Genomic DNA, 13,364 nt, shown 5'->3' on the forward strand with positions numbered 1-13,364 from the left:
CCGAGGGGTGGACTTGACCATGGACATCATTGCACAGGTTATTCATGACTGTGAAAACATGCTGCAAACGTCCTCTCTGGCATGGGGGGCGATGGCTGAAATATAAGTATGGGGAGGCCTGGCAGGTTGACTATATCACGGTCCCCAAAACCCACCAGGGCAAGTGCCATGCGCTCACAAGGGTGGAAGGAACCACGGGATGGCTGGAAACATAATCCTGTGTCCCATGTCACTGCCCAAGATACTATCCTGGGCCTTGAAAAGCAAGTCCCGTGGTGACAGGGCACCCTAGAAAGGGTTGAATCAGACAGTGGGACTCATTTCCCAAACAGCCTCATCGACACTTGGGCCAAAGAGCACGGCACTGAGTGGGTGTATCACATCCCCTACCAGGCACCAGCCCCTGGGAAGGTCAAACGGTGCAACGGAATGTTAAAAGACTACCCTGAGAGCAATGGAATTCTCAAACATTGGGACACACATTTGGCAAAAGCCACCTGGTTAGTCAACACCAGAGGATCTGTCAATCATGTTGACCCTGCCCAATCAAATCCTTTACATACTGTAGAAGGATATAAAGTCCCTGTAGTTAAATAGTTTAAACTATTTTGGGAAAAACTGTCTGGGTTACTCCTGCCTGGGTTACTGTCCAGGTTACTCCTCACCCGTGGGGTTTCTTTCACTCAAGGACCTGGGCGCACGCGGTGGGTAAGGAGAGAAGATGGGGAAGTCTGATGTGTGCCTCAAGATTTGATTCTGGGGGAAAACAGCCCATCATGAAATTGCATGATGGACATTAACTGCTGTAACTAAGCCTCGTTCTGGGTTTGGTGTTGTAGGAATCACTCTGGCAGAGATCACCTGAACCTACAGAGCTCAAGCCTTGCCAGAAGTGCAGCAGTGACCTGACCTGGCTTCAGCGCCCAATGATCCCACATGACATTTCACCTTTCCTGTCCCAAGTGCCCACCACACCTGATGGAACCCAAAGTCACGGGCTAATGGACATTGTGCCAAGATGGTCCATAGACTAAAGCACTGATATCTACGCGGGATGGGAAAGGGGGAGCAGGTTCACGAGAATATATGGAATAGTGTGGGACTGAGCACGGCGTAAATAGGATGAAACAAGGGTTGGAGAACGTGCTGGTTTCAGGCAAGAAAGAGCTGCTTGGCTTCCCTGTGCAGACGACTGGCCCAGGGTGGCCGAGGGAGTGTTTCCTTCCACGGCACATCATGCTCAGTACACGTGCCCAGTTCTTAAGGCAGCATGTCATGTACACGTGCCCAGTTCTTAAGGCAGGAAGTGGCCTGGGAGGGGTGGGTCCTTAAGACTTTAGCCAGCTCGGTCTTTAGCTCTTTTGTTCACGTGTTGGTGGGTTGAGGGGGGTCAGCTGGGTTTTCCCAGTCATACTGTCTCTCTGGGGCTCTCTTATCGCTTCTCTGAGGCCTGGCTGTGTCAGCAGGCAGCGAGCGATTGTATCACATGTTCTACCTTTTGTTTAGTTACTCATTAATAGTAGTATTGTTAGTATTAGTAGTATCACTATAATTTCCATTTATATTCAATTATTAAATAGTTCTTAACTTTACAAGCTTCCTTGTGTTTTCCTCCAACTCTCCTCCAGTGGGGGGGTGGGAAGGGGAAGTGAGCAAGCGGCCGAGTGCTAAACCGCAACATCCATGAAACCAGAAATTACACTTGGTCAGAAGCATGGAAATTTTCATGGTAAATACATTCATTCCAAAGGTTAGTTTTATTCTTTGTTTTCTTGATGTAGTCTCACAAACTGTGGGCACAACCTTAAAAGAACACATCTACGATCAGAAGTCACACCAAGTGGGAAATCTCTCATTCCGGTTGCACTTCTACTTGTACGAAGTGTAAGGAATCCCTACAGAACACAAAATTGGGATTCATTAGGGCAGTAAAAATGAAGCCTCCTTACCAATTATCATTAGAAAACTGCTGCATTGTGATACACTCCACACTATCGAGAACACTCTGAGGCCAAGACTCCCCGGTATTTATCATCACTGCTCCAACACAAAGTTCCAAACAAACTATTTCTCCGAGGACTTTGTCTCTTACTTTAGGAGTGTACCTTGTACCCCAAGAACCAGCTCCAAATCATGGAGGAAACCTACGCAGCTTCCTCTTGGCCCAAAAGCCTGGACGACATCAGCTGCTAAGGTAGAAATACGAGTGCAATATGCGTGAACAGAAAATCCAAAACTGCTCAAAATCTGGTAAGGCTGAAAATGAAGCCAACCATCAGCCACATTCAACAGTAATCAGGTAGTTTACAGAGACCCTGGGGAGGGAGGGGGATGGAGGAAAGGAGAGAAAAAGGAGTTCACTTAAGATCAAGTATAAAAAGCACCGAAATTCCTAGCAGTGAGAAGAGAGAAGCAGGCAAAACGTGGCCTGACTCTGTGAAGACGCCCTTCTGGCATCTCTAGCTTTAAGTCCTGAGGGGGCACCCTCCCCAGCAGCCAGGAGTAGCCTGTGGGCCTGCTGGTGGGCTGACAGTTCAGGGACAAGAAGCAGTGACCGCTCCTGGGCTGTCAGCACACCACCCCGTGCGGTGTAACCCCAACAGAGGGGTGGATTAGGGGAGCGTGGGGAACAGCAGAGGGATCACGCACCTACAGCATCCACATCGTCACATGTGGGTGTAAGTAGGGTACCACCATCCTGGTTTAAACTTGCCAGTAGCAGCACCACGCAGCTGCTTGCTCACCTTCGCCCCCACAGTGGCAGGGAGAGAATCAGAAGGGCAAACGTCAAACATCTCACAGGTTGAGACAAGAACAGTTTAGTGAATGAAATAAAATAGTAAGTTGTAATGAATAGGAAAACAACAAAAAGAGCAAAAGAAACAAACCCCAGGAAGACAAGAGTGATGCAACTGCTCACCACCCACCAACCGACGCCCAGCTGCTCCCGGCCAACTGCCCTAGTTTATACCCTGAGCTTGATGTCACATGGTATGGAATGTCCCTTTGGCCAGTTTGGGTCTGCTGTCCCAGCTCTCTCCCTCCCAGCTTCTCGTGCACCTCCTCACTGGCAGAGCACGGGAAGCTGAAAAGTCCTTGACTTAGTAAACACACTGCTTAGCAACAACCAAACCATCAGCGTGTCATCACATCCTTCTCAGGCTAATTCCAAAATGCAGCACTGTACCAGTCACTGGGAGGAAAATTAACTCTATCCCAGCTGAAATCAGGATAAACATGTACTCCGAGAAGAGTGGGCTCTTATAACCCACACCGCCTGTTAAGGGGATAGATGTGACCATGTAGCTGCAAACTCATGGGGCATTGCTGTGGAAGGGTGTTTAGATATCTGAAGGTGTTTACTGTGTCTTTGTAAGGGTCTGGTACAGCCATTTATTGGTTATACTGCTGCTATTAATCACACATGTATAGTGCACGGACTACCACTCCATTACAAGCTATTAATAAATCAAACCACTTTAATTCTAACTTAAGTCACAAGTTTTTTTCCCCCTTTACAACAAGCTCATGCACTCTCTTCAGTTTTTTTACGTCACACTGATAATGCAGCCTTGGCTAAAACTGTCTCAGGTTTTTCTTTTTCGTATTTTTATTCTCTTTTTCCTTCACCTGAGGGCACTTAAGACATTGAGGAAATCAATTGAGTAGCTATACAGGACATATTGGCTTCAGTACTGTGGCTGATTCCAATCAACCTCTTAGAATAACTGTAGTCCCCCAAAATAATGGCTCCAAAATAGATCACGTCTTTGAAAAGTGAGTATTAAGTTCTTCGGGAGACAAGTGAAAATTTAAGAGGCTTAGCATACATGCTAGCTTTGTTGATGTGGCTTCTTGAACAAGAAGATCTAATGAATTCAATTCACTAGATCAGATCTTTGCATCAGGAAATTCAAACTAAACACCATATGAAAGATCAGTGTGTTTCTCCCCACTGCCACTGACACTGTTCAGTTTTAGCTTGCTTCAAGAAAACATAGAAAAAAGTTATCATCCATATTTATTTCTAGTTAAATTTGATTTGGCATGGTTTGCTTCTGAACTTCTGCTAATGACATTTTTATAAATTAGAGATAATCAAGAATCCTTTCACATGTTTTAACTTCACTAATTCTGTGTCTGTTGAAAGCACAGAAATGGCAAAAATCTAACGTGTGGGTTACAAGACGTAGGGCCTCATTATCATCCCTATATCCTACGTGGACTTGCATAAAACTATACATGACAGATCCTGTAACCAAAGACACTGTACAAGCATGCTCACTGATCTGTGACTCAGACCCTCAGAATCTTTCTGTGGCTCAAAAATACTACTGTTCATTAAGTATAAATGTGCTGCTTCTAAACTTTTTTTATGGGCTCCTAATGTTTCATCCGTCAAAATAATTATCTCCCAAAATTCTTTTTTCATTGTTATGCAATCAGGAGAAAAACATGCTGTATTATCCATAAAGATTTTAAAAGCCAAACTTACAAGAGACATTATGTCACCTTAGCAACTACTTTTTAGAAGTTACTTACTCTCTAAAAGCTGATTTTTAAGTGCACCCCAGAGTTTAAAATAATTTCTCAACTAGCAACTGGCAACCACATTCTTCATTACAGTTTCAGAAAGCCAGAGAGACCCAAATCTGAAGAAGATAAAACACAACATAGCCTGATGGGACAAAACATCTGTTCATAGCAAACTAACTTTTTAAAAGCTATTCTTTCAAGTGCCATACAAAGTGACTCACGGAAGCCAGAGTAACCCCGATTTCCAAGAAGAAATACTATGTAAATAACTGCCATTAAAAACACACAGAAAATGCAGTTATTCAAATGTGGTCAGCCGGAGAAATGAACCCCTCATCTGTCAGTTGCATGCCCCCTAATTCCAACCAATACTGCTCCAATGCCATATTTACTACTCCCCAGCCCTTTTCCAAGCTAATTGAATTATCTAAACTTTTTTTCTTCCCCTCAAGTGCTAGGAAGAAAACTCCTCTATTTCTCCCTGTTACACTCCCCCATTACCAAGCCACCTTCTTAGCTACTTTGCTGTTTATATATTCCATCTGTGGAAAATGAAATTAAATAACTGCATATCCTTCCTTTTCTCTGTAACTTGAGTAAGTGCTTCAAAAAAGCACAGTAGGAGCACTTTTCTAATTAACATTTACCCAGCACATTCCACCTCCTCATTCCTTTAACATATCTGAGTCACAACCACCAGCTCAAATGGCTAGAAACTAACCTACTAAAGCAAAACCACGAAGTTACACAGTTATTTGAAACACAACTTGATAGAAATGTACATTTGGGGACCTGGAGAGTTACCCCATGAAACAGGTGAATCCTAAGACAGAGAGATGCAGTATTGTCTGTTAAGTCCATTGATGTATTATGAAAAAAACGGAGGCTTTCAGAAACAAGCTCTTCTTTTAGATTTAGTCTTAAAATTAAGGGCTAGAAAGGTTATCAGACCACTTACAGCCTCTCCCCCTTTTTCCAATAGGGTTATTGTTCTTTTCTAAGGAAAATGGAAGATGTGCTCAGTCCACTTTAATAATTATGGATTAGGCTAGAAAGCAAAAGCAGGACAGAAGATACCTTCCCTCCTTATCGTATTGTTTTGTACCTCCTCTGCCCATTTCTCATTCAAAGTCAAAGCCTGACAGATAACAAACTCCCAAATTTGGTCCTTAAATTGATCTACTAGCCAGCTGAACACTGCATAAATAGTTTCTTTTTAAACAGCATTTCCCTTAATTTGGAAATTGAATATTGGTTAAGTACTAGGAGCTAACTTGAATATCTGTATCAGTCCTTGAATCATAATTCAATAATCCCTGCCAGAATAGGAAGGCTTCTGCTTCCTTTGCCTATCTGGCCTGTGCCACACCATTCTGTCACACTCCACCTGCTGGATAACCTCCTTATAACGAGCCTAGAGCAGCTTTCCCTTCGCCAGTACCCATACAACACAGAGGTACGCCAATAAAGCTGATGGAACAGTATACCTCGTTACAGATCCTTCATGCTTTTCCTTTCTACCATTCTCTACCAGCATTATAAATCAAGTGAAATCACTGAGTAGTTTGCTTTTTCTAATCCCCTCAGGTTAATCAGCCATATTTGTAACTAATATCAGTTTCTGGTAATGCAATTATATACAGAAGTGTCATAGCTCCATGTCACGGCTAAGAAGAGAAAAGTATGCTTCACGCTTTTCTCCCTCTGATATTAGAAAAGCAGCAAGTAACATGTAAATGTATTTTTAAACCAGTATTTATCTGAAAGCATCACCTTTAATTTTTCAAATGAGAGAAAAATGAGATAAAAACAGGTTAAAAAAAAACATACCAGGGAACTCCAGGAGAGTAGCAACCCCAGAGAATGCCAATTCATTAACTGGAAACGTACAGGCCTATCTGAGTGCCAGGTGACTCTTCTCCTTGTTACTCCTTTCAGTAAATTAAGTCAAATCATGCCACATGCATTTGGTTATAGCTACACGGAAGCATCAGCTTTCTTCATGGCTGAGCTCTACTATTCATGTTCAGAAACATTTCTAGCTTTGGGGGGTGAAAGGAGAAGTAATTGAACGAGGGCTGTAGGTGAAGGGTAGCAACCTGAGATATTTTTATACCACACAGCTCGCTCAACCACTTCAAACACTCCAATCTCAAACAATAACTGACAGCAACTTTCATAATTTCCAACCCACAAAACCTAATAATTTAGATCTGTGTACTTGCTATTCTCTTACAGGATGTCCTATAAATACACTTCCCACCAAGTACTATTCTTTATTATGGTCTACCATCCTGTAGGAAAAATTAAAAAATAACACAGGGTAAAAAAGACACTCAAGAATAGCAAGTCATACCTGGAGCAGTCTGTGATACTGAAATACTAGAAGAGACATTGTATTTCAGAAGAGTAATTTAATAAAAAGTGGGACAGCATGTATTCAACTTAGAATACTGCTCAAATATTTCTCTAGACACAAAAAATGAACATTATTGTACACAGTGGATGTTGTGGCACAGGCAGCAAGAAACAAACAAAAACAACCCTGCTGCCTGTATATTGTAATAATTTCAGAATGTCGTCACAAAATAAGCACAAGTGAAGACTATCTGCAATGAGAAGCTTTAGAGAAGCTTCAAGACAACTATAATTTCTGATGAAGATCTATTTTTTATCTCTTGAAAGTAGTCCATCTATTTTTGCCAGATCTCCAAATGAAACTGTTGCAGAACCTCTCTGGGCTGGTCTTGCCTAAGAAAAAAAAAATATAGGGGTAATTTTAAGTTAAAATATTTTGTAAAAAGCTTTTAAAGCATCAGTAATTTAAGAAGAACCTTCCAACAGAAAATAGTTCAGCTTCACACTACCTGTGATTCATGGAATTTCCAGCCAATCATATAGAAGATCTGAAACGTGGCAGGTACTGAGCCATCGCTATTTCCATACATTTCTGTTAGGAAAGGAGAGGGGAAAAAGATACACAGAACAGCAGTTCTAAGAAATACTTAGTTCTCAGAACATTAGAACTAAGTATGACACACTCATCGTGACGCTTGGTGAAAGATTTGGGACAATAAAAATACCTCATACTGGTGCATCAACATAGCTCAAATCCTGTCATTATAATTAAGGTGGAAAATACCTGTACGATAATGGTATTCTGTTCTATTCCAAAATTATGTGGGTTTTTTATTTTTTTTTAATTATTTTTACATAGAGGGCAGAAAAAGAGACAGTGTGTTCTTAAGGTCATTTCAGATTAACTCATTACCTCTCAAACACTTACCTCGGTATATTGCAGCAGCTGCCAGCATTGTCTCCCTGTGCAGCAGCGGTTTTCTGTTCCAAGAGCAATTACTCTCCCCCATACCTAAAAATATGTTTTAGCTTTAAGAAAAAGAAGATACAGCATATGCCATGAGTTAAGTGTCATGCTCTAATGACAGATTTTTATTAAACCAAAGTAGAGAATCCTCTGAATCTCACTGTAAGAGAACTACATACTGCAAGTAATTAGGTTTCTTACTCATAAGAATCCAAGCTTTTTAATGCCAGAGCTTTGTAATTTACAGTTTGTATTGCTAGGATTAATTTACAATTATTACTTCTTCAGCATAAGTCCTCAAAAATTTAGGTTTTTTAGACTTATTTTAAGTATGAGTACAAAGTGTTTATTCAGACTCACCACTTTTTTTTATTTCCTGGACAAGCAAAGTGACTATCCCAGGAGATTTTTATTAAGAAATAAAATACCCATAACCCATCTCTTTAATCACTTACTGCATCTGAATGTTTCTGCAGAGAACCAAACCTTTATTTTCGTTAAGGAATTACTGTAAACAACAGCAGCTGATGCAGAGCGAGAAGATGCCCTGAACTGCTTGGTAACAACCGAGTGCATGAGTGACTGCTTTACAACCCATGACAAATGCCATCAGAATACTAACTCAGTTGTTAAGCATCCTGATTGTTTTTTGTTTTCCCCAGCAGACTCCAATTTGAGGGTCCATTTATTCTCATTCCAAAGAGGTTTCCCAAATGTCCTGGTAATTAGGGAGGCTCACAGGAAAAATTATGTGGAATATATGCTTCCTTCTCTTTTGGGGCTTTTCAGCAGCTTACACTGAACAGGCCCACAAAAAAAGAGAGTACAAGGGAAGCAGAAAATTCATAGCAGACCACAAAATACAAAATCTGTGACTTCTGCTTTCCAACACAAATCTGCTGACAGGCATAATCTCCTGACTCACTAGAAATTAGGACAAGAGTAATGTCTCCACTGTGACAATAATGTTTATTTATTACTTATTTACTACTTTTTTTTTAAAGGAAGAAATTTTTTTATAAGGGTGGTGAAACAATGGCACAGGTTGCCCAGAGAGGTGGCAGATGCCCCATCCCTGGAAACATTCAAGGTCAGGCTGGATGGGGCTCTGAGCAACCTGATCAAGCTGAAGATGCCCCTGATCATTGCAAAGAGGGGTTGGACTAGATGACCTTTAAAAGGTCCCTTCCAAGACAAACCATTCTATGATTTGGAATTAAGAAACAGTGATACTCTTCTGTGTCTGCACCACGGATATCAAAAACATTTGTGTTCCCATAAAGTATATACTTGCCTTGCAAGTCCTCCATAACTTCAAACAACCCTGGGTAGTTAACTTGAATTTCATCAGTATCCTAAAAGAATTGGGAAGCTTAGTTTTAGTACATATCAAGCTAAATAAACAGTAGCATTATGCTAGCCTTCAGAGCTGCTAACAGACTACTCATTTGCTACTTCTGTTCACACAGTGCATTTCTCAAAAGAATACGCTGCCTTAACACTTCTGAAAAGTTTTGGTTAGTAGCCCAAATGCAATCAGATTTTAATTGAAATTACATTATTTTCATCTTGGTTTTAGAAGAAACAGCGAGATGGACTGGAGTTTTTTCAAGTGGGTCCAACATTCTCTGACATTTCCTCAAGACCCACCATCCAACCTCTACTGGGCCGCTAGCCAAAGACACACTTCCGTTGGTTTCATTCATCACAGTGAAGCCAAGAACAGAGGCTGTCCAGGCAATTTCAGAACCTTAATCAGCAACGGGCACAACATGCAGAAGGAAGCAGTACATTACTAACGCATTTGTAAACAGTACTTTTTATATACCAGCAGCTCTGATATTCTGGATTGTTCCATCTGATTGTTCTCTTATTTATAATTACCACAGTCAGGGTGTTAAAGCCAGCTCTCGACAGCAGGTGACCCAAATCAGAGACAGCAGTGAACGGCGATACATGGGGAGAAAACCCCCCTTCCCTCTCCAATTCTGCTAGCTGCAGAGAGCAGCGCAGCTCATACAGAGTGTCTCCTCCAAGCATTGCACCAACGAACACTCCATCCGGCTTAAGAACTTGGTGAATCTACAGCACAGAAAAAAAAATGGGTTTTGTTATCAAGCCTATGTAACTAAGAAGTTCCTTGGACTATTTTTTTTTTAATTAACTTAAAGGCAATCGTTGTAATAGTTAAAATAGATTTTTAATATTTACTGTATTCCACGAGGCAAGCTGCGCCAAAGCTTTTGGTAACACCGCAAGATAAATAATCTGTCTGAAAGAGACTGTTTGTTCTTAAGGAGTGAATCCCTACAAATTACTCTTGCAGTCAGGAAATATAAAGGGCACTGGGGAAACGTAGGATAAAGCTACTTGCAATTGGATACTCCTAAAACAATATTCGCAATTAATTTATTTCTGAAAATAAGGTAGATTAAGATAGCTTCTGCTTACTTTTACTTTCTCAGAACAGAGCAGCAAAAATACCTTTTAATGGCTTAAGAGAAATGGAAGCCTTAGTTTCTAGTAGTCATCTTTGCACTTCTGAACGCATCATTGAGTAATGCAATTCTGGCTGGTTAAAAATAAGTAGGAGTAAACATAATCAGAAGAGCAATATCGTGATTCAAATGCTAAGGTTGACAAGCTGCTTTCTTGTCTAGTAAGTCCTAACACCCTTCCTACTGAGACGGCCAAGAAATTTATGTTTTCTTTTTTCCTTAAGATTTGGCAACGATCCCTGGTTTACATATCCCGAAGAGCCTTATTACATTATCAGAGGTAACAAGACAGCAAAAGCTTCAAGGTTTTTATCTTACTGATTTCAAAGAAAAATCTTTTATGCTGTTTTTTAAATAAGTTTTAATCAAGCTACCTTTCCTATACTAATTAAGAGGCCATTTTTAAAGTGTAAGCAGTTGGAAACAGTTTCTAAAGTCAATGGTGCAAGTAGGATACAAGCATTCATAATGAAAGCTGCCCAAGAACCCCCATTGCCTCCCATTTGTGGGACATTAGAATGTGTCAGTTATTTTTACTGTGAAGGTAAAAATGTTTGACACTGCACCAAACTATTAAATTCCAAAGAAAATGATGCATTTCTTTCCAAGCCTTTTTTTGGTTTTGTTTTTGTAAGTGCTGAAGGCATTCTGCTGTTTATTTTTATTTCCATAACAGCACAAAAGCCCTATTCATACCAAAGGGCAATAGAATAGCACCAAAATGACCAGCCAATTTGAAATAACTGAAAAAACAGCAAACTGGTTAAAATATGCCCTGCTATTACACCCAAGTTATCTAATGTGAAAAGGTTTTCACCTGCAGGAAGGAGCCGAAATAATCTAAAATAAAATTTTTTTAGTAACAGTTTTCTGTCCTCAACAAGTATTTATTTACTTCATTTAAAAAGAATAAATGAAAGAGCCTTTACCTCATTAAAGCTGTATTTAAAAATAAGCAGCCGAGACAAAACCAATACACCAGTTCTGGAGAAGTTAGATTTAGAAAACTTTGGGACTACAAATAGTAAGAGCTAACACACGACAAAATAGCACTGCCTCAGCTACCACTCTCTCAGCTATTGAGACTATGAAATATTATACTAACATGTTGTTTCACTTATTTATTCCAAATTGATCTGAGTCCGTAAATGAGTAGAAATATCAACTGATGCTCCTCAAACTGCCAAAAATACTGCAAGAAAACTGTTGCAGGCAATATGAGCTATTTCCATGCCCCTCATTTAAAGATGACCTGGAAATACAGAGCGCTCTGAATCCCAGTAACATCAAGTGTTGATTCTTACACTGAAAAACAACTTCTTACCTCTCTAAAAGCTCTAGGAAGGTCATTCACCCAGTGCAAACTGAAACAACAGAAGAGCACATTTTATAATCACATATTAAACAGAATTCAGGCAATTGTTACATTATCTGTTTCAGAAGCCAAAGCAACAAACTCGTTTCTCAAGCTGGGAAAGTTCTGAAATGCCTGCTGAAAAATAATAATAAATACAAACTACAATTGATACAAACAGCTTTTTTTTTTTTTTAAGTTGAAGAGATGCAAGTCCTGGAGACTAGTTATTCAAAATGCAGGAGAGAAAGAAACTACATGTGTTTTGAAGGTAAACAAACAAACCAATAAGAATCACCAGGATAGATGTTTTTCCAGATATACACTCATATTAACTATGCAAGTATATTTCTTATTGACATTTAATGGACTATCAACCTTTCTCTTTTTTCTTAAAGTTACTCTGAAAAGCACAGTATTAAACATTTTTAACCAAAAAATAAAATGCCAATAAGTGATTGATGCATACCTTAAGCTGCTAACAACCAGATCAAATGTATCTTCTTTGAAAGGAAGGAATTCCTCATCAGCTACAACATTGACCGTAGGGATTTCAGATTCTACAGAATTTTTCTAATGTTGGATTAGAAGAAATACAACATCAGACACTCACTTCTTTTGCTTTCTTGTATTACGGAATTAAAGCACATTAGCATTCAGAAAGCTACTTACTAAAGCATTCTCTGCAATATCAACTTGAATAAGTTTTTCAACGATTTCCTGAAATAAAATTTAAGAAGTCTATCAAATATTCAAACTGTTTTACAAGTTGAGATTAGGAATTTTTTGGAACACTTACACATATTTCTAAGTTGGAAGGAAGGTCTTTAACACTCAATAAAACTTTACATAAAGCAGAAAGCATTTTTACCCCCAACATAACACTTCGGAATTGCTCGTAGGGAAAACAGCTGAGACAAAAGTCCTATCAGAAAACACACTGCATTTTTAGGTTTAAGTTCAGTCAAATTTAAAGCACTGATTAACAGCCAATGAAGTACCTTATTACATCTAGGTTCACAAGACATGAACTCTTCTTCAGAGGAAAAAAAGAAATATCATTACGGAGACTTCTAACAAGTTTTCAATCAGCAACGACTGACTGAAAAACATGCATCTGCCCATGAAAGGTTAACTGCCAGAAAACAGATAACCTCCCCTGCGCTACCTGTCTGTCTAGTCTTCAGCAGCAACAGAGTAACAAGCTGGACAACACGCGTCTTTGACTACAGATACTGGGGGGGAGGTGTCTACCTCATCAAGAGTCAGGGAATTGTTTTAACCAGACAAATAAATACGTACTTATTTTAAACACTTTTAAGCATGAAGAGCCAGTACCTTGGTTAAATGTTGAGCTATGTAACCTCTTCCAGAGCCAACATCCAAAGCAAGAGGAAAGGTTCTGAAGGATGAGTTCAGCAACATAAAACACAATCAAGACTTGAAGCTAGTTGAAGGTTCAGACTACCTTAAGCTTTGCCCGTGCGCTTCCAAAGGCCTTTTCCAACCGAACCCATCAAGCGCTAGGGAGTGCGGAGAAGGCCGCTCACAAGCCCGAGCTCCTCCCCTGGGGACGCCCCCGCCGCTGCAGGGCGGCGTGTGGGTCAGGGCCGGGCTCACCTGGTGATGTCGAACACCCTGTCCGCCATCC

The 13,364-nt window shown here is 40.2% G+C and overlaps 1 protein-coding gene across 1 annotated transcript; it reads right to left on the minus strand.

Moving 5' to 3' along the window:
- Window positions 1-7,200: 7,200 nt before the first annotated feature.
- Window positions 7,201-13,362, minus strand: NDUFAF5 (NADH dehydrogenase (ubiquinone) complex I, assembly factor 5). The gene is made up of 10 exons (XM_010150095.1): window positions 13,334-13,362; window positions 13,052-13,115; window positions 12,386-12,433; window positions 12,183-12,286; window positions 11,684-11,723; window positions 9,746-9,943; window positions 9,156-9,216; window positions 7,823-7,906; window positions 7,404-7,486; window positions 7,201-7,287 (listed from the first exon to the last, which is right to left on the minus strand). Exons 1-10 carry the CDS (start codon window positions 13,360-13,362, stop codon window positions 7,201-7,203), a joined length of 798 nt encoding a protein of 265 aa, XP_010148397.1.
- Window positions 13,363-13,364: the final 2 nt, after the last annotated feature.

Source organism: Eurypyga helias, unplaced genomic scaffold (genome assembly GCF_000690775.1).
Source record: "Eurypyga helias isolate BGI_N326 unplaced genomic scaffold, ASM69077v1 scaffold6064, whole genome shotgun sequence".
NCBI classification, from domain to species: domain Eukaryota; kingdom Metazoa; phylum Chordata; class Aves; order Eurypygiformes; family Eurypygidae; genus Eurypyga; species Eurypyga helias.